The sequence below is a fragment of the Microtus oregoni genome, unplaced genomic scaffold, assembly GCF_018167655.1.
Source record: "Microtus oregoni isolate MIOR12 unplaced genomic scaffold, Mior012 000033F_ref0000390, whole genome shotgun sequence".
NCBI lineage: Eukaryota > Metazoa > Chordata > Mammalia > Rodentia > Cricetidae > Microtus > Microtus oregoni.
Genome location: NW_024543092.1, coordinates 26,348,959 through 26,371,652, shown reverse-complemented (window position 1 = coordinate 26,371,652; position 22,694 = coordinate 26,348,959). Strand labels below are relative to the sequence as shown.

General features: G+C 38.6%; 1 protein-coding gene across 1 annotated transcript in view; it reads right to left on the bottom strand.

Moving 5' to 3' along the window:
* The window catches only part of Lix1 (limb and CNS expressed 1), a 50,748-nt gene that overhangs the window by 4,216 nt on the left and 23,838 nt on the right, over window positions 1-22,694 (bottom strand). The window contains exons 3-4 of the mRNA XM_041680420.1: window positions 10,876-11,016; window positions 8,648-8,743 (exon numbers count right to left, since the gene is read on the bottom strand). Coding sequence (XP_041536354.1) covers window positions 8,648-8,743; window positions 10,876-11,016 — 237 coding nt within the window. The remainder of the gene's footprint in view (window positions 1-8,647; window positions 8,744-10,875; window positions 11,017-22,694) is intronic.

Below are 22,694 nucleotides of genomic sequence, written 5' to 3'. Positions count from 1 at the left end.
ACCTTGCTCAGCCTATATACAGAAGGGAGGGCCTTAGGCCTTCCCCAAAGCAATGTGCCTTACCCTCTCTGAGGATTGGATGGGGATGCATGGGAGAGTGTGTGGAGGGAATGGGAGGAGCGGAGGGAGTGGGAACTTGGATTAGTATGTATAATGAGAAAAGATAGTTTGTTCTCTTTAAAACAAACAAAGAAACAGATTAAACATTTAAATATAGGACCTGAAACTCCAAAACCACTGGAAAATAACATAAGGAAAATGTTTCTTGAACCATGATATTTTCAGCTGTGAACCCAGAAGCAGTAGAACAAAAACAAAATTAGATAAACAATATTGCATCAAAGTAAAATGTTTCCACATAGTAAAGGAAACAATCAAAGGAATTAAATAGTAACCTATAGGAAAGATGTTTGTAACCACACAACTCACAAAGACTTAATACCCACAAAATATTAGTAGCACAAACAACAAAAGAAGTAAAAAACAAAATTCAATGGCATTTAAATGGGCACATGTCTTGAATGAAATTTTACTAATAAAGTCATAATAAATAAATGATACAACAGAACCTGATAATAGAGTCTGAAAGTCTCACTTGGTGGTAGAGCATGTACTTAGCATACATGAGACCCAACATGTCTGACTTAGAGATAAGAGTGAGAAGAATTCTCTCCAGCATTCTGGGGAAAATGTATTGGGTTTTAAGTCATGTAACTAAGTGGCATTAAAGAAAACAACTGAGCCGGGCGGTGGTGGTGTACGCCTTTAATCCCAATACTCAGGAGGCAGAAGCAGGTGGATCTCTGTGAGTTTGAGGCCAGTCTGGTCTACAAGCGCTAGTTCTAGGACAGGCTTTAAAAACTACAGCAAAACCCTAAGCCCTGTCTCAAAAAAAGAAAGAAAGAAAGAAAGAAAGAAAGAGAAAAAAGAATACAACTGAAATTTTTAAGAATGTAAACTGAAATATATATATATATATATTACTAAGCAAAATTTATAGTTGTCCATTTGCTTTGAACCAGCTCCTTCCAATACATGACTCAAAATGGACCAAACCGAAGTAGACTCACTCATACTAAAGTTCCATATCAGCAAGCTGAAATAAATTATTTACCTGACTTTTTCAGGATGTAGGAAAGAAAGGGAGATGGGAGGAGGGAGGAGGAAAGATGTAGTAGGAAGCCATTTATTTGTTCCCGACTGCCAAGACTCAAAATAACCACTCAGAAACTATATTACTTAAATCACTTAAGTGCATTGCTAGGTAGTTCTTATATCTTTGGTTAATCCATTTCTATTAATCTATGTATCGCCAAGTGACTGTGGTTTACTGGCAAGGTTTCGGTGCATCTGTCCCTGGTGGTGACTACATGACTTCTCCTGACTCTCTCTCTCTCTCTCTCTCTATATATATATATATATATATATATATATATATATATATAATCTTCCAGCCTGTCTATGTTCTGTTAAGCCATTGGCCGAGAGCAGCTACTTTATTCATTAACCAGTAAAAGCAATACATATACAGAACTTCCCACACAGAAAGAGAGAAGGGGGGGATAAAAGTGGAGAGAGAGAGACAGATAGAGACAGAGACAAAGAGACAATAGAGAAAGGGGGTGGGGGGAGAGGGAGGGAGAATTTTAGCCAGCATAAAAAGAGAGGCAAGTCCCTCCGCTTTAAAAATGCCTTGAAATGTGGATGGTGTGGTTGAATTCACCTTAAAACAAATGAAGGTTCCACATTCTGCTCTTTAGCCCTGAGTGAGCAAAACTTATCCACTCTATCCCCATTTCCCTGCCTGATCTAGGACCAGCAAGCTGAACATTTCCATTTTCCTAAAGGTCACAGCTAGCTGAAATTATTTTGTTTCACCTATTCAGGGATTCCTGTTTTTGCTCTTGCTTTTTTTTAAAGCTTGATGTCAATTATGAATTAATACCATAAAACACAACCATATAATCCCTATCACAAGTCCTATTTTATGGAAAATAACTCCATAAAACTACAGAACTTTCTGCTTATAAAAATAGTTATGAAAACTTAGCTTCTAGACAAATGTCCTATTGACTATTCATATATTCAAAACAACAGTCTCTTACTGTCTTTACTTCTATTTGCTCATGAACATGTTTTTCTTCTGAAAGCCCAGAGATGTGTAGTCTTAGGCTGCAGGCATGTTAAAATTATCTTGTGATTTTAGAACTGTAGGGTTATCAGAGGATAGGGCAGCTCTAAAGCTTCTATTATGGGTTAGTGCTGCTACTTTGTATCCCAAGATCCAGTTGGCACCTCCAGACACTGAGCTAGTAGTAAAAGCAAAACCATTTGTTTCCACCAATTAAAATCAACACAAATATTAAACAAGTTGTTCCTTCCACACCAAACAAAGACCCCACTGTCCAGCATCCCAAGTCAAATGCCCAGCGACTTGCCCTATCACAGTCCTCTAGTTCCCTACTGCTCTAGTTTGTCTAAAAAAGTACTTCCTCCTTAGTGTGGCTCTGGTTCTTATATATTTTAAGGGAAGGTGACCTCCTTCTCATCATCCTCATACATTCTATCCCAGTCGAGTCCTTGCTCTGCTCTGTAGAAACACTTGTTATCATATAAGTATACCTAACTATTTATCCATACTTCTTATCTCACTTCTTTATTTCCCTTCTCCAGACCAAATTCTTTCAGTAGTTGTTGTTCTGTTTGCTTGTTAGTTTGTTTTGAGATGAGCTCTATACAGTTCTGGCTGTCCTGGAACCCACTACGCAGACCAGCTTGGCCTTGAACTCAGAAATCTTCCCACCTCTTCTTTCCAAGTGCTCCTTAAAGGAGGTTTCACAACATCCTGAGTTCTTGTGATTTGGCGCTTAAACCAATGCTTCTATGCCCTGTCAGACTTGAAGGAAAATCCATGCAATTATTATAGAGGACGTCTGTAAGGAATTGTTTTCTAGTTTCACTGGATTCCTGTTGCCTGGTTTTAACCCTGGCTTTGTAACTTATCAACCCATGTCCTGTATAGAAACTTGCAGTTACCTACTCTATGATGATTTTTTTTCTGCTCTTCTGTTGTGAAGTTTGTTAAATAAACTAATTTTGAAGTCTAGAGAGCCTGCCTGGCTGAACTGAAAGGAAAGTGAGAAGGCAGCTTGTTAGGGTGAGGTATGTGAGGCAAGATTTAACTGATTCGTGAGTGTTAAGGATCTTTAAAAAATTAGTATTTTGTGCCAGGCATTATAGCACACATGGTCAACTCCAATACTGGGAGGCAGCAACAGGCTCAAGGCAAGTCTGGACTACCTACTGAAACCTAACTTTGTCTTTTGTATTTTGTTTATTAAGAGAGACTTTTACACTTATTTTGAGCTTTAAAAATATTGTAGTATAATATTTTGTCTCTTAATCACTGAGCTTTTAAAAGCATCTTTCAATTTTGTGCCAAGACAGATGCATTGCTTTCCTCTCTTTGTCTAGGACCTTCTGGATCTGTCCTGGCATCAAGCCTAGCTTCTCACTTGTGAGGTCTCTGCAGCCCTGAAGGCACTGCCCTGGTTTGGTACTTGGGTTAATTGTTTTTGAGCAAAGTCCTTTGCATTTTTATTTTGCACAAGGTCCCACAAATCATATAACTTGTCTTGATCATCAAGTAAATTGTAAACTGAATGGTGAATAAAACCTGTGTTTTCTTTGCTCTGTAGGGTAAATTGCAGTTGCTGCTTGCTCTCCATCCACAGCTTCCTGTTTCTACTTTGTCATTAAATTCCTTTAATCCTGCAACAACTGGGCTCTGTCTTGGAAACTGCCTTTTTGGTCTCGCCTCTTAGAGACAATGGCTTTTCAGCTACTTTGAGCATGAGAAAAGGCTCATTGCCTCTGCCTGGAACTTTGGGAAACTGGTTGGCTCTGTGATTCATCAGAAATAAGAAAAACAAACACTGTAAATGGAGAACTTGGAAAACAGGTGGGCACCATCTCTTTACCCACGAGAAAGAGTTTAAGAGAAAATTTGTTTATGGGATGGGGCTTTAAAAGGCGACCTGGGGAATTTAGTACAGACGTAAATAAACAACTCTTCCTTGGATTGCATTAGTCTTCAGAATAAATATATTAACCAACTTCAGTCAAATTCTCTCTAGAATCTGACCTTGACAAGACCCAGTGCCCTCTGGTTGCTGCTCCTGTCCCTCCCCATAACAGCAGGCAGTTTCTCTCTGGCCGCTTACCCCAAATCAGGCAGACCCTTCTCTCCCAAGAACTGAAGGTAAACAGAAGCCTCTTAGGATTCCTCAGAGCTGCAGGGCCAACCCGGCGAAAAACGCAGTCAGTAGACACCAATTTTGCCTTTTTACTCTATAGTCATCCGGTCCCAGATCCAAACACTCTTCTGTGACACCCCCAGTAAGGGGGGGGGGTGAACTGTGCCTCTGCCACAATAGCCCAGGTCTGTACTCACTTCCCTTTAAGTGTAGACACAAATTTGCCCAGACCCCATGGACCTCCTGGGCCCCAGCAGGCAGGCAGAAGGAAAAGTTTGGCTCCCTGGGTCCTCTCTCCACACCCGAGGGTTCGAGTTTTCCCTGCCTTCTATCTTTCTATTTGTCCCTCTCCTGCCCCAGTCTTCTTTGTGAAGCATTTCTTGAGTGTGATTTAAATAATTATCATTTAAATATCTTAGTACAGACCACTACTTACCAGTCTAGCAAGGCAAGGGTTAAAGTGATACTGAGGGGAGGTTCAGTAAAGCATTTCATAGTACTTGGAAGAAAGTTTTTTGTTTTGTTTTGTTTTTTAATTCTTACATCAGTAGCTTTGGCAGACTAAGCCAACCATGTTCAAAATTATTTTTTTAATAGCTACTAAATCACATTCTTGGTACAGGGGTGTCAGTGGGATAGGGGCCTCTACACCTCAATGGGGCAAAACAGTAGAGCTACTCCTGTAGGTGCAGGAGCTGGAGAACCAGTGACCCCACCCTTGCTCATCACTTCAAAGGGTGAACTAGCTGGAGCAAAGCTGGAGAACTCACCCTGGTGCTGAAGACAGGAGAGAGCTGACCAGATGACCAACAGTGCAACTACTCTGACCCAGAACCAGGGCTAATTGTCGGCCCACCCCAACACCCACCCCATCTGTGATCTTCTGGAAGGAGAGGGAGTCTTGTGGACCCAGGGCTACAAGATCTCCACAGCACAGGGCAGCAAAGGGATGTCCAGGAAGAGTCCCTGTGAGGGTCCAGTGTCAGTAGTGTAGCAGAGACGAGGGGCCTCTAGCCAATGATTCCGTGAAATGAATGTCTGCATGTAAAGATGTACAGATAAAGGGGTTTACTGCATGACCCCCTGTGTTACATTGCAGTTTCCATGACAAGAGTTTCCCTTTCTCCCCATCTCTTTTTTTTTCTTTTTTTTAAACTTAAATTTTGATTTGTTTTATTTGGGGAGGTGTTAAAGGGGCAGAGGGTGGAGGCAATGGTATGGAAGATGCATGGATGGGCTCGCATGATGTGAAAGGCACAAAGAACAAATAAGAAAGAAAGTTAAGGGGAGCCACCTTAGAGTTGGCAAGAGACTTGAACCTAGAGTGGCTCCCAGATGCCCAAGCCAAGGTCCCCAGTTAGTTCCTTGGGCAGCTGAAGATAGGGAACCTGAAATGACCCTATCCTATAGCAATACTGACGAATATCTTGCATATCATCATAGAACCTTCATCTGGTGATGGATGGAGATAGAGACAGAGACCCACACTGGAGCTCTGGACTGAGCTCCCAAGGTCCCAATGAGGAGCAGAAGGAGGGAGAACATGAGCAAAGAAGTCGGGACCACGAGGGGTGCACCCACCCACTGAGACAGTGGAGCTGATCTATTGGTAGCTCACCAAGGCCAGCTGGACTGTGACTGAAAAAGCATGGGATAAAACTGGACTCTCTGAGCATGGCGAACAATGAGGGCTGATGAGAACCCAAGGACAATGGCACGGGGTTTTGAACCTACGTAATGTGCTGGCTTTGTGGGAGCCTAGCCAGTTTGGATGTTCACCTTCCTAGGAATGGACGGAGAGGGGAGGACCTAGGACTTACCACAGGGCAGGGAACCCTGACTGCTCTTTGGACTGGAGAGGGAGAGGGAGAGGAGTGGGAGGAGGGGGAGAAGGGTGGGAGGAGGGGGAGGGAAATGGGAGGCTGGGAGGAGGTGGAAACTTGTTTTATTTTTTTCTCCTTTTCTCAATAAAAAAATGGAAAAAAAAGAAAGAAAGAAAGTTAAATGACTTTCCTCCTTATGAGAAGGGCTGTTCTTTGTTCTGAAAGACTTATAAACGCCCCAGTCTTTAGCTCTATAAAATGACATGATTCTTTTTATTTAGCAGAAAATAAAAATGAGTTTCAGAATGGGCAAGTTCATAGATATAAAGTGATAGGCACCCATACATAAGTCTGTATGATTTTAAATGCATATCTTTTCTCTTCTGCCATTCTTTTTCCTGTTATTTTCTCTAAAGCTTGGTGGTAGATTGTGGGGGAGGGTTATAGATCCTTCATAGTTTCCCCCCTTTTATTGTAAGGCAGGGGGGCATGAAGCATTTTGGCAGAAAGCTATCTAACCTCTTGTGAAACTTATTATTACCTAAAGGTGTCAGGGGGAATACATCCATCAAGCAGCCTCTGACGTTTCAAGTAACACAATCCTTCAGAGTTACCCTAAACCTTCATGGAGTGTTTACCACATGCCAGGCTGTTCCAGACTCTTCTCATTGTGTTCTATTTCACCTTCACGGGCGCTGTGAGGTAGTACTGGTATTTCCTCATATTTATACACAAGTGAAGAAACAGATTTAGAGATAAGGAACAGAGTAAGGCTGAACCCAGCTAGTCTATTCCATATGTCCTCATCTACTACAAAGAAAAGTTGGTGTTTTTGGACATCAGCTGCAACATAAAGCATCTGTAACACAAAGATTAAGATTTACTATGATAAACATTTTTGTTCATAAAATTTGTAAGTCTTATTACTTCTTGAATCAAACTTAAGAAAATAGAAGTACTGGGAGTAAGACAGTACTATTGTACATTAATTTTTGCTGGTATTCTATGTCATTGGATATTTGACTTCATTTAAGCTTAGCTGTTTAGAGAGACACACATTGTCTGCCCAATCACTACTAGATTTTCATCTGCTCAGTATATGAGCAGAATCAGATGTGTGAAAAAAGGAAAGAGATTGCCTTACATGGGTCTGAAGCCTGGAACTCAACCATTTGCTAAGTGAAGATGATCTTCTTTTGGTAACATGTGAATAATAATGACTACCTCAGATGACTGTGGTAAGGGTTTAATTAAACTAATAATTGTCAAATGCTCAATATTATGCCAAAGAAAGCATCAAATAAGAAACAGATACTAATATCAATGTTGTTACTGTTATTTTAAACTTTATAAATAAAAACAGAATTTTAACGAGAAAACATCTGTAAACCAAAACTGTATATAGTGCAGTTAGCCCAGTGAACCACACAGCCCAACAGAGTGCACCTTCAGCATGCTCAAACCCTTACAGTTGGCTTTCTGTTAGGCAAAAGTTTACATTATAGTATTAAATATCTTCCGTGATTTATTGGGCAATATACTGAAGAGACAAGGAACAGTGTAGTTTTTTCATGCCTACAAAAAAGTGGGAAGTATTAAACTTAGGATTATATAACAGAGTTCCTCAGCTGTTGCTGCTCATCAGATGTGGATGACACATTGTTAATGTTGGTTTCCCTGATAGGAGGGAGAGGCACATGTTTAATAGAAATATCAGAACTGAAGTAGTACTTTTGAATGTACCCCCACGGAAACCCTTATCTGACTTCTGGAGAATTTAGCACAAGCAACATTTTTAACCTTTTGATTTTGTTTAAAGGGGATCTTAGTGCTGAAGAGCTGGTGAAGTATTACTGGGTTGTAAAACAGGCATTGTTCTTCTGTTTCTAAAGTGATAGACACCATATGTAGGTCTCTATGGTTTTAAATAGATATGTCTTCTTTCTTGTGCCATTCCCTTTCCCCCTGTTATTTTCTTCTGTTTGAAGATAATTTTGTTTGGAAAAAAAAAAGACTCTTCGTAGTTCTCCTTTGTTGTTAAAACACAGAGGCCCTGAAGTTTTGGGCAGTGTGCTTCATGAGAGCAGAGTGTGCGATGATTGCTATTTGATTTGGGTTAGTGAATGTGGCTAAAATGCAGTCACCATGCTGAATTCTAAAAGGGTAAATTTTAAAAATCAGATTGTTGGAACAAAAGATACTAATGCTAATGATAAGAGTTACATGTCTTGGGCCTGGAGAGATGCCTCAGTAGCTAAGTGTAAATACAGCTCCGGGGTGATCTGGTGCTCTGCTCTGCATGGGCACCTAAGCTTATGTACAAACACACACACACACACACACACACACACACACTATATATATATATATATATATATATATATATATATATATATATATAGACAGACAGATAGATGATAAGGAACAGAGTAAGGCTAAACCCAGCTAGTCTATATATATATATATATATATATATATATATATATATATATATATATATATGAGTTGCATATCTCCAAGGCTTCTGGATTAGATCATCAAATAAATAACTAGCAGGGAGTTGGGCACCTGAAACTCCAGCATGGTCTTCCCCATGTTTGACTCCAACATGTAGTGATATGCTCCGACACTCGTGCTGGGGTCGTCTGCATCATCTAAAGTGCCCTTGGGAAGGAAATCAAACAAAGAAACAAAATGTCAATAATAATTCCTTCCCTTCTTTGAATGAGTAGGACCTAATCCTATTATTGGCCTAAAGGTTCTGGATAAAATACTTAATCTCATTTACAATGACTCAAGTAACAAGTGTTTTATAATCAGCTTAAATGTGACTTTTGCTTAAAATGCTAGCAGATTGTAGAACCACTGATAGAATAATAATCCCAAAGCAGAAATTCCCTTTTCTTCTTTTAGGATATTTTGTCAGTGATGCTTTAATGCTTATGTGGCTGTTCTCCATGACTGTCACTGTGGTTTACTGGAATCTTACAACATTGATCTTATCCTGATTTCAGGTAAGACTGCATAATAGAAATTGAAAGAACTTTACAGGCGTGTGGCCCATTCCTTCCTGCCTGCCTGATTCTTAAAGGGAAGTTTTCATAATAAGCTGTTGCTGACTGCATGAGTATTGGTTTGTATACATTTTAATATATATATATATATATATTTAAGAAGCAAGGTAGGTGACAGGTAGAAATGAGATTCTCTTTAGCTTGGTTGCGAGGAACAACACTAAGCAGCAAACCCAAGCTCTGGAATGGTATTCAGGCTTCCTTCAGTATCCCATGACCTTGGATTCCCAGGATGGTGAGCAATAGCCGCGTTGTGAGACTGCACAAACAGCTGTCAACATCAGGCAGCAGGAGATGTATAGCTTCAAATGCAATAACATTAACACACTGCTCCTGAAATATTTACGTTGGCCTTTTAAAATATCCTAGGGGAAATCCATCCAGAAGCCTGCAAGCCACACATATCTCTCGCTTTAGAAATTTCCACCAAAAAATGACAAATTACATTTACATTGAGGGCCCTTCCTTGCTCCTAAGTAAATTCCACATGTATATAAATCAGGCATCATTTTCCTAACTTCTCTTCCTCAAAGGCACTTGAATTTACAGGGCCAGAAAAAAAAAAGCTTGCTTTTATGTTCAGAGCAGATATAGTACAGACCTCCCCACTTTCTCCCAGCTAGGCTACTAGTCCCACTGTCCTGCTGCCCCAGCTCTTCTCCGAGTGATAAGGCAAAAGGACCCCTAACAGTCTCATCATCTCCTTCATGAGCTGCTGGGCAGTAAAGACAGAGACTGTCACTTCAGCTCAGGAAGAAAAACAAAGGGAGGGGATGCTGGCACAAAGGCTTTTAATCCCAGGACTCGCTCAGGAGGCAGAAGCAGGAAGATTTCTATGAGTCTGAAGCCAGCCTGGTTTACATAAGTGAGTTTCAGTAGCATCATGACTACATAGTATGACCCTGTCTAAAGAAAAGGGGTGGGGGACAAGAAACAGAAGAAAAGGGACAATGTTTGCCCTCTTCTATGATTCAAACACTCACAGAGAAACATCTGCTATACGTGGGGTTCAGGGTGGCTTACAGTTGGAGATACTGGACAGGAATTCTCAACCATTTATTGGACAAATAAATATCTAGTACTGCATTGCTGAGAAATTTTCCTATTTAAATTTCTAAGGCACATTTTGTTGTTTTCATTTATCTTTCAAAGCATTTAATTGTATCTGTCATGGAAAGTTTCAAAGATTACCAGAAGATGTAAACCGCTAGAAACCATGATTATTGAACACACAGAGCTGTCAAAGCAGGCCATAATTTCTTACACTATCATCTGCAAGGCTGCCTACTGGCTGGGGAATTATTATTTACAGAAAGAAGAACTTAAAATATTTAGCATAATTAGTTAAGTTTGGAGAAATTAGAGCTAATTTATTACTAGATTATAAATCATTTTTCAACTGCATACATTTTTGGACCCTGAAAAATATCTATAACCCTCAAAAAGCAAACATTGAAATCAGTGTGATCATGTGATCTTCCTCAGTCTGAAAGTTAATCGATTTTGATCCTGGCATATCAAGAGTATTAACAAGATACACAGTGGGGAACCACTTTCACCTTCGTGATTTCTAACCTAAAAATTCATTTTGCTAAACTTTAATGAGTAGATGGGCAAAAATTTAACCTGAATATTGTTGAAATGGGGAATTTGCTGACTTTGGTATTTCCCAAGATTCAAGTGTTCTCATGTTCCCACCTCTCGCCTCCCTTAGGTACTCACACTGGTGGAGGCTACTGCTTCCTGAACACTCTCCATGATGAATTCCTTGGTGATCCTTCGGGAGGGCAGCTCATTGAAGAGAGAGTTGATGAGCGCCACTTTAGCGGCATCCCGCCTGGCCTCAGCTCTACTTAAGCAGCACTTGAGGAGAAAGGAGAGGCAGTTATTAGAGAAGTCAGCATCTTACCATTCCAACACTGCAGCCGCGGACCTCTGTGCACTTCTGCCGCACACATTTACATGGGCTCTCTCTGTGCCTCAATGTCCTTCTTAGTGAAATAATAGTAGCATTGAAGTTGAAATTGATTAATTGATATAAAAAAGCACCAAGAATGGTTATGATACATCACCATGGTCCCTGAAAGAATGTCAGTCACATTTACCATTATGATGGTTCTAAGAATATATATGTTAGTGAAAGGATACTACTGTCAGTACATATTGTTTTTAACTTTTCCAGCGTTTGTTCCCCACCTTTCTTCTAGCAATAGTTCCCTAATTTACTTGAGGATTGCCCTTTATACTTTGCTCATATATAGTTTGTGTAGAAATCAAAACCATTTGGTTTTCCAAAGTTAGGGGCCACAGACTGTATATGCTCAGTAACTTATTAAATTCATTATATTTCAAGCCTGAGGCATGTTGACAACTCCTTGTAATCCCAGTACTTTCAAGGCTGAAGTTATGATACTTTGAGGCAAACCTAGGCTAGCGAGGCACTGTAGAGCTTTATTTAGCTCAGTTGTAGAGTACTTGCTTAGAATGCACAAGGCCCTGGGTTTGAATCCCAATACTTTTAAATATTTTTTCCAGTGCTCCCAGTGTAATATTAGTCTCTGTCCTCCAAGCCTGATTCCCTCATTGTTCACATGGGCTTGCCCGAGTATCTCGCTTCCATTCAGTTCATTCTCTCTCTTTTCCTAATACTTAAAAGTTCCCAATCTTTGAGTTGAGGTAGAAGTCCTATAAGAGCTAGAATAAAGCCATACCTTAAGAGCATTTAAGAAATGATAACTGCTCTCCAAGAGGCTCCTATGAACACAGAGCTATAGACACTAAGGTTCTAGTAGGAAACTACTCTTGTGAAAAGAAGTCCAGGCCCAAGACAAGTCAATGGGGTAGCCAGGGAGCCCAGGCTTGTAAGATCTAGTCCACCTGAGTTTGGGGGGCTATTTCCTTATACAGAGCTTCTACTACCTAAATGTGAGGCTTTCAGAAACATGACTATAAATAGTGTGAAAGGGTAAGAAAAGTATTGAGGGCCTCACTTCATTTTTCAGTTCCATAGTCTCAAATTCTTGTGTGCTTTCACACTCTACCCCACACTGACCTTTCTGCCCTGTCCCCAGGTGCTTGAATACAACCTTGTATCATTTAGAGCCCACTTCCACAAACCCAGGTTAAATCCCTGAGATCAGGTTCCCAGTCTCCAAACCTTCCAAATATCATGAATACTCTAGTGTAAGAATCATGTAGGTAACAACTGATCACTTCTTTTAACTTCTCCCCCAATTTTTTTTTTTGGTATTTTTGCATGCTTCTTCAATAGTCATTATAACATCTAAACCAGGATCAGTGCTTTGATTTGAGATGCTTGTGTACTATCAGGGCATGGGAAAGATAGTATTCATAAAGACTTTTAAAACAGTGGGACAAGATGTGAGTGTGTGTGTGTGTGTGTGTGTGTGTGTGTGTGTGTGAGAGAGAGAGAGAGAGAGAGAGAGAGAGAGAGAGAGAGAGAGAGATACAGACAGACAGACCAGGGACAGAGGAAGTTTAAGTTCCAGTAGCATCAGTTTACTTGAATGTAATTATTTGCTGGTCTTTTGCCTGTTGTCTCCTCCTGCATGCCCTAATTGTTAGATAATTTTCTTTGTGTTCATAACCTATTATATAATTTTTTTGCATCCCTTCCTATTACAATTTACTGAATGAATAACAGGCTGACACATAGGAAACTTGGTAGAAAATCAATAAAACACCTGAAAAATGTGCAAGAAATTCTTTCAAGAATAAATATATACACTACTTTTTCTTTAAAAGTACTATTTTATATACTTTATATGGTATTTTAATTCGGCAGTATGAAAATATATTAAGCCTGAACTAATATTCATAAGGATAACTGGATTTAGACTCTGACATGAACATTTTTCTCAATACGTAAGTTATATTTATTATTCTTTGAAAAGAATAAACTCCTATTAAAAAGAAAAGGTTTTGCCAATATTACACAACGTCTATAACAGCAGCTCATTTTAATAGCAGTTTTACTTTGCAAAATCTACAACAGAGTTTTGGGAATTTAGAATTTAGGGAATAAGATACGGGTCAGGGTACTCTTAAACTCTTAGGAAATATCTTTGTCTAAATAATAGCAATTTAAGACAACTTTCGGGGGGGGGCGAGAGACAAAGTAAACACTGCATAGTTAAAAGAAGCAATCTATTTAAGTAAGAACAGCTAAGTACTAGATCAAAGGCAGCATGTCCATTTACAGCCATGGTACTGTCTCACAGATCAAAGAATAGCCAGCCAGGCAGGCAACAGACAGGGCCTTTACCAGGGAAGCATGGAAGAGGAAGGTGGGAGACTCAGCTAATCTCAAGATGTAAAAGCAGACACCTGTCTTTACTTATTTTATTGTTTCAGGGTATTGGAGGGTTTTTTTCCCCTTCCAATGGGGAGAAAGTGTGCCTGTTAATAAGTACATAAAATAAAATCAGTTCTGAGACATCAAAGAACTTTTCTTCATATTGCTCTTTATATATCTGAATGACAATCACTTCAGAATGAATGTCTATAATGTCAGCCAGCTGCTTTCTTCTGAAACTACAAATCCAAGCCAGTAAAACTGCTGCCTGTTTTGCTTTTTAGAGGTTTAAGGAGAACCTTTCACCCATAGGAACATATACTTGGCCAAGCAATTTAGCTCATTTGCAGTCTGCTTGGAATATCAAAATAACAGTCTGGATGCTCCTATAAGAACACACACCTTCACAGTCATCACCAAACAATGGGAACTGTAAAGAAATAAATATGGCAAGTTAAAGGGCATTTTATTGTTTCCAAACTGGTCATCAAGGACATCAGATGGGAGTAAGTAAAGAATGATGCTATTTCAAAGCAGCTTCCAACTAGAATTAGACTTCACTGTATGGTTTACTCTTGCCATTTTTTTCCCCAGACCTCATCATAAATACAAATCTGTAAACTGTACCTTATGTGCTGACCATTCTTACTTGCTAACACACAGAGACAGCTTTCACCCTTTGCATTCTATGAAAGTTCTGAGCTTGAATATTAAACAGTCAAAATCTTTAGCAAAGTCAGCCGTGGACTTCTTAGGCATGTGAACTAGATGCTTTGTGAGCGGCCAGCAGACCCCACCAGATATTTCTCTTGCTACTCAGGTGTCTTTTATTTGTTAGTAGATTATAAACTATTATAATCATTAATGCCTTCTAATAATAAAGCAAAAATGAAAATATTCTCTTCCCTGATAACCCTTCTTCTGCAAAAAAACCCCCACCCACTCCCCCCCAAAAAAATCCACACAGAATGCTGTAATGCTTGGGAACGCAATTTAAAGGCAATGGTGAGTCAAAAAGAAAATGCCCTCAGTGGTCCATTCCTTTTCCCAGCATTCACGTCTTCACCGAAGTCTCTCGACTCTGTAGGAGTGTTAGTCAATGGAACATGGCAGAAGTGATAGTATATTTCTGTAATATTGGTTTATAAAGACCCCGTTTGCCTTTTCTCTGCTTACCTTCATGAAGAAAAGTTAGCTGATGTATTTAAGCAACCCTATGGAAAGGCACACATGACCAAGAAAATGCCTGGGGTCAATAGCCATCTTGGTGGGGTTGAAGGATACCCAATCCAATCTTTAGATGACAGCTTGACTACCACCTTCAGCAGATGGGGCGCCAGAAATGCCCAGATTCCAGAGTCCTGAACATGTGTGTAAGTTTTGAAACAATTTATTATACAACAAAAGATAACTATTACAGAGTCTTCATTTGCACTTTTGGGAGAGAGCTCCGTGTCTGAGATCTTATTGCTGACCCTCAGTGCTTTGGTCCTGTGCTAAGCATTTTACGGTTAATATCATGTCTAGTTATCACAACAATTCTATGAGGTTGGTTTTATTATTACTCTTATTTTATAATTGTGGAAGCATAGACTTTATAAAGGTTATGCACCCCAAGGTTATGGGATTTAAAAAAATAAACAAATAAATATTCTCTCTCAAGTATATCTAACCAGTAGTTTATTTTGTACTTCATAAGAATCCTAACTCAAATCTTCAGATGAGTGAGTCACTGTGAACATTATGCATGGTTGTGTTCTGTGTGGGGGCTACTGATTTCAGGCACATTTGTATTATGGAACAGGCCTGGAGAACAATCTATGGGAGAATTCATTTAGAGGAAAGTGGAAAGTTTAGGGAGTTGGTTCTTCCTTCTACCGTAGGTACCAGAGAGTCAACATCTTGGAAGCAGTTTTATCTGTTGCGCCATCTTGCTGACCAGCCTTCCACCTTATTTTTATGGGACAGGATCTTTCGCTAACTCTGAGATCACCAATTAGTTAGATTAACTTGCCAGCAAGCTCAAGGACCCAGTACACTAGGATCATAGGCACATGTCTCTATGCCTAGCTTTTTTTATGTGAGTGATGGGGTTCAAACTCATAACCTTATGCTTGTACAAGAAAACTTTATCCACTGACCTAGTACACCAGCTCCCAGATATGCATTTAAATAAACCTTCCAGGTGAATCTGAAGACCCTAGACCTGTTCTTAGAAGAAAAACAATGTAAAAAATTCCAAGTAAAATGTGTTAACATTATGCTTTCAGCCAGTCTATGTAGAAGCTTTTTTTTTGTCTTTATGATAAATCTGCATTGTGAACATAAAACAATGGTAGTTTCTCAATAGAGGAACTGTTTCTATCTAAGAATTAAGCTAAAAAAAAAATCAGGTTAAAAAGCCCTTTGATAACTCTCCTAAAGTTGCTGGCTTTTCTAAATTACATTGAAGTTCTGCTTTTTATTTCTTCTGTGATAAACTATACACTGTTAAGATGTAAACAAGATTAATTTGTAGATTGCTCACAAATTAAATAGTAGCTATTCATGGTTTTTATTGTGCTTTGTTTTGTTTTCTTAGGAATGCAAAGACATTCTTAAAAGAGCTTAAATAAAATTTATACATAAAATATTATAAATAAAATAATAACAGACAAATTTTAAGTAGAAATGTCTAACAAGAAATTAGTATCATTTTAATAATTTACAAAACACTTAAAAATTGTAGGTATATTCCTTATAGGACATCTTCTCGTCAGTCTGAAATAATTCAGATTGAAGAGTAACTTTCATAATATCTGTCAATGGATTAATTTTCATCCATAACTTGTTTTAAAAAAATAAGCAGGATGTGTGTGTTGAGTCAATTTTTTTCCATTCAAAAGTTTATTGAACATATATCCTAGATATGATTGGTTCTGTTGGAAAGCGTGTGGAAAGACATCAAGACAAGGAACCTAACTCCATCTTAACAGACTTCCTGGAATTATTCATCCATGTGCTTTAAAGATTAAGAAAAAGGTTCTTTCAATCTGAAATCTATAGAGTCAAATTAAGTACACTCTACTTAGTGCCTATGGATGGCTGCTGAGGAGCTGCAAAGATGTAGCAGGCAAAATAACAGTAATGTAATAGTGTTACTTGTGACTCAAGTTAAAATGAATCTTTGCTGGGATCAAGGACAGTTTAGTGATATTTAGTTAGGACTCACTCAACAGTAGATTGCACACAAGGGGCTCTCCCACGCTAAGATTTTGCAAGTGGCAAACCAAATAAACTGACAGTGAAAGGGGAAAATCTTGTCCTAATCTTAAATGTTGCAATGTCTGTCATTCAAATGGTTGAGAACACTTTTTCTTTGCGACATGTAGTCCGAGTTTCTGCAAGCGACTTGCAGAGTTTACGTGTGCATGACCTGTGGGCTCTGGTCAGTGTTACCAACACCTCAGTTTCATTCTGACATCAAGCAAGCCTTCAACAAAAAGAATTCCACAAGCCAGGCCCTGCTGCTCTCAGTTCTTTAATGCTTTGACCTCCCGGGTCAGAGCATGAACATTCGCATGTGTTTCAATATATTGGGTTGTGGATGTAATAGCATTTGCCCCTTCCAGATGGTGATGTGGAAAGGGCAACGGCTGAGCTTCCATCACTCAGGTTAACGCCACCTCTTCAGGTCAGGCTGGAGGCAAGAATGTGGAGACAATTCAAGTCTCTGTATGTGCTGAGAACAGGGGTCTTTGCTAGGCATGGGGGAGGGGACTGGTTTGAGAGTCCAGTGTTTGGAGAAAATTCACCAGTTTTTGTTAGCTTAGGGGAACATTTTAGGCATATGGTGGATCAGAATGTTTTTTCATAATATAAACCACCTGCCCATCTCCTCATTTACCTCTGTTTGAAATGCTATTCTACACATGTACCTAGACCAAAGTCCCTGGTAACTATTAAATCCCAAATTACACCGGGCTCCTTCAACTTTCTCTCTCTCTCTCTCTCTCTCTCTCTCTCTCTCTCTCTCTCTCTCTTCCTTTTTTAAAGTTAAGGTGAAGACAAGATGAATCAATCAAAGCTCAAATTTTTGGCTTATTTGGAGACCAGAGAGACGAATGGCTCAGCAGTTAAGAGCACTCACTGCACTTCCAGAGAACTAAGGTTTAGTTCCCATCACCCACATCAGATGGCTCACAACCACCTGTAACTCCAGTTCTAGGGGATCCAACACCTTCTTCTGACGTCGGAAGGCACCTGTAAACACATGGCATACACTCACACAGACATACATGCACACATACTTAAATAAAAAAGAATTCTTAAAAATTTTTCTTCTGACTTATTTTTTATAGTAATTTTGGTGTAAATAGATTGCATGAGAGGGATGGGAGGAAATCATGGAAAGTCAAATTTACCTGCTCAGCAACTTAGTAAGATGGTGAACATCTTCTCACAGTGTATTCCAAGGGCTGTAAGACTCCTGTAGAGATATCCTGACATCCTTACTTTATCATGGGCCTTCTCTAAGTTTTCCTTTCTCTATATGCTACCATTTTCTCTGGAGGTCAAGCATCTCTATTCACTTTGTTTAATAAGGAAGAAGCAGATAAGAGTTAAGGGAAGAAGGCTGGGGAATAAAGGGTTTTTATTAAAACAATACACACTTCCAAGTTACATGCAAGTCATTAAAGTCTGATGATTAGCTGACATGTCTTTCATATGAATGCAGTATTAACTAGCCTTTCTATCTTTAGGTCTCATTAATTATGTCAGGATGTTTTGCTGTGAAGATTTCTACCAGGAAATAACTGCTTTAGGAGTTGTTATACCCCATAATATGTGATGCATCTGAGCCTAGTACCAAAGCCAGGAAAAAAGCCAAGGATTGTTTCCAACAGAAATATTTAGTATTAAAGCAACATTGATGTGGACAATAGTCTTGATTTTATGGCAGGAACCTCACTTCTATCTGGAGACTGAAATGTTAAAATGAGGGCTTATTTGATTACTAGCAAAGAAAGCATTGCAGTTTCATTTAGTCAAGTATGTGAACTGACCAAATATTCTCTCAGTCATAGGGAAAACCTTAGTTTTATTAACTTATTTTTATTGTGACTTAGATATATCGTTACTATCTTGGATTTTGAGAAGACTCATACAATTTATAAAAGTATAAAATGTGTTTTTGTGTCTGACTATACAGGTAAAATGTGCTTATCATCTTAAGTGAGTAAAAGAAAACAACATTCCACACTTTCATTTTTCTTGTACTCAGTACAATCCTTGTAAAAATAGTTTTCCTATGTATTTTCATAAGCAATGACTTTGAAAAGCAGAGTGGCAAAATAATTAAAGGCCATTAAGCAAAGACTGAGTGGTTTTTTTTTTCTTCCTACTATACAGCTCACTGCACAACACCAGTGACTTAGGTAGGGTTTCTCTTACTGCAACTAAACATCATGACCAAAAGACAAGTTGGGGAAGAAAGAGTTTATTTGGCTGACACTTCAGCATTGCTGTTCATTGCTGAAGGAAGTCAGGAGAGGAACTCAAATAGGGCAGGATCTTGGAGGCAGGCGCTGATGCAGAGACCGTGAAGAGGAGCTGCTTACTGGCTTGATTCCCATGACTTGCTCAGCCCACCTTCTTATAGAACCCAAAGCAGCAGCACAGGGATGGCACCACCCACCATGGACTGGGCTCTCCCTCACTGATCACTAAATAAGAAAATGCCTTACAGCTGGATATCAAGGAGGCAATTTCTCAAATGAGGCTTTTTCTCCTGATGACTCTATAATTTGAGTCAAGTTGACACATAAAACCACCCAGAACAACCAGATATGTGTTAAAAATGGGTTGTGGGAGACAGTCAAGAGTCTGCTGGTAGAGATACCAAGGGTTTCAACCTCATAGACCTGGCATTATACAACTAGTCTTAGAATCACACTGTGTCGTTGAACACCTATGCTTATTTTCTATGAAACACTTTTAACGATAGCACCGAAATAGTCATGAAAGATATAATATCCTAAGAAATTAAACATATTTCAAATACATCAAGCTATCACATCAATGCTTTACATTTTTCATTAATAATAATTCACATATGTAAATAATTGTATAAAATGTAGTACTATGCCAAAAAGAAATTTGCATTTACTAAAGATAAGAATGCAATCTTTAATTCCAAATTATCCTAGCCAATTCTATACAGAAGACAAATCACAGACTTTTTTTTGAAAAAATTAATCATAAACTTTTAAAATAAAAATATAAAATAAAATACTCAAATTTTCCTTGCGGTTTATAAACAAAAACAGTTGCTGAAACAGTAGTGGGTTTTCTTGTGCATTCATAAGGAGTGGCTGGTAGATAAGCTGGGGTCATAGTTGTTTTTATGGTAAAAATGTGGAAAATGTTGCTGGTTTTCATGGTTGTGACGTATGCCAAGAGAATGATTAACTGCCTAGACCCTCCCCAAAAATGATGTAATGAAAACACAATCAAAATGCACAAATCTCATTTAACTTCTGAGGAAAACTTTTATATCAGTAGATTATTTTGTTTATTGTTTAGATATTTAAGAATAACACCATATTTTCACTTCTCTTTTTTCATGCTATAGTAATTTATGAAGGTCTGATGAAAGGAAGGTCTATGGTGTTTCCCCCATATATTTGCATTTATTTTTTGAGGGTGAACTGTGGTGTCAAGATTAACTGAAAATGTCTTAATTAGTCTTCATGGACACAAGTTTTCCATTTACTAAAATGAGAAGTGCTTTGCATAACAAACAGTGTTAGCTTGTGACCCTCAAAGCCTTGAACAGCTCTCCTTTCACTGGTCAGAAAACTAAAGCTCATTCTGAATACCATGTTTTGAGTGAATGAACATAATTTCTTACAGCTTTCATGAAATGCTAATGGCAGCGTGAGTCACTCTGTAATCCAGCCCATCCTCCACTTCAAGTGTTTTCCATCACTAGGCACCACTGGAAGTGATGTCCACCACACAGCAAGAAGTCTGCTTTGGCATAATCACTTCTCCATGCTTCAGCACATGGCCTTGGCATTAATAATCCATCATGAGATGATTTGCAGCGCACAAGGGTGGCATTTGGTTTTGTGAAAAGGCATAGCAAAAAGAAGCATGTAGGTAGGCTCTTATAGGCTAGCTGCTAGAAAACATGGCCAAATGCTATATGGTAAAAAGAACATTTAAGATGGTTTTTGAACTCACAAAGAAACAGTGCAAGGTATCATCTCTAGAGAAATTCTTATTCCTCTTTTATTTCCTGTTTTTTCTTTGCCCAACCATGTTTTGGAGGTACAAATGGGTCAAGGGGCTAGATTTGGTTGCCAACACCCAAATACATTTCAAAATATATTTGATTCAGGAAGTTCTGGATCTTTTAAAGCAAGGATGTTAACAATCCTCCTGGGAACCTTAAACTATGATGATTTAAACATAAGGAAAAGGAGACTTTAAAATGATCAAATAAGTCACCCAGAGGCTTCCCTGCTGAGGAGTTTTCATCTTTTTAAAACTACAAGGAGAATGTTGGATTCACCACCTAAGGGAAGTCCTGTCATTTGAGTCAAAATTTATGAGACAATAGGAAAATTCATAAAACAAAAACAAGAGCACTGGAATTCTTAGATCCATGGTCTCTAGATATGTTTTTATATGATAAATGCATTCCATTTTAGATATACTATAATGAGTGCATTTATTGACTGTGGACATAATTCGTTCCTGAGTACAAATACAGTAATAATTGGTTATTCATGGCCATGAGAACCAAGTGAGAGCAAACTTATGTACAAATGAAATCCAGAGGGAATGGGGGGGGGGTCCTAGAGCAATTATTTCTCATTGATTCACTTCCAGTACTTTAGCCATAGATATGTACAAGATAATATTGATTTAGTACAGGGTTACGAGCCTCTGTAGCCCTACATGAAAAGTTAAGCGGATACCTTTACTTACTATTGATTACATAGAAGAGTAACACCACTAAGTTATTCTTGGGGTTTGTTATTCATTAATTTGAGTATTGATTAAACAAAATTTATTAGGTTGATCTTATGTGAAAATAGCAGTGCTTGAGATAATGAAGGTCTTGAGGATATGGGTCCCATTCCTGAGGCATCTATATTTTATTGCAGAGAGAAAACACATGCATACATTACCTTAGCACAAGATGCTAATAGAAAAGCAAATAACTGCTTTGAGAAATCGGAAGAGGTAGACTGTTTCCAAGAGAAGATTCAGAGAGTATGCACGGAATTAGAAGGTGGGAATAGTGTGAGGATGGGGATGACTAGAAGAGATCAAGACATGGGGTGTGGGAGAGTTGGGGAAAGGATCCAGTATCAGATTCTAGGAGATACAACTGGGAGGAGGAGAACTAAGGTCAGCTGAATAGTCTATTGCTGTAAATTCATTGGATTTCAGTAAGGTAATGGCGACCACTAGTTTTCTCCCCTAGTCAAAATTTTTATTTGGAAATGATTTAGAGAAAAGTTATAAAGATAATACAGTTTCTTACTAACCAGAAAGTGGTTTATGTTTCTGTTAGTTTTAAAATGTTTTAGTTTTATTTCTTTTAATGTGTGTGTGTCTATGTGCATGTGAGTGTAGATAACCTGGAGATGGAGTTATAGGTGGCTGTGAGCCATTTGATGAGGGTGCTGGGAATTGAATTTACATCTTTTACAATAGCAGTACATGCTCTTAATCATCTAGCCATTTCTACAGAACCCTTATGTTTTTTAACATAATGATTTTTTAGTTTGTTTTTATTACACTCCTATAATTTGTATGTCTTGTCTTCTAAGTAAGGCAAAACCTTGTTAAATATTTATTTTGTTTTTTATTATTTAGAAATTCCGAAGATGTGTTCTTTCTTATCTTTCTTATTTATCTTTTCTTTCTCTCCTCCTCCTCCTCCTTCTCTCCTCCTCCTCCTCCTCCTCCTCCTCCTCCTCCTCCTCCTCCTCTTCCTCCTCTCAGGATTTTTCTGTGTAGACCAGGATGTCCTGAAACTCACTTTGTAGACCAGGCTGGTCTTGAACTTGCAGACATCAGCCTGCCTCTGCCTCCCAAGTACTGGAATCAAAGGTGTGCTCTATAACTGCCCAAATTACTTATCTTTTCAAAGACATAGGTTTTGGTTTCCTTAACTAAATTTGCTAGATTTTGACCTATTTCAATGTCAGTAGCCTTAAAGTTTTAC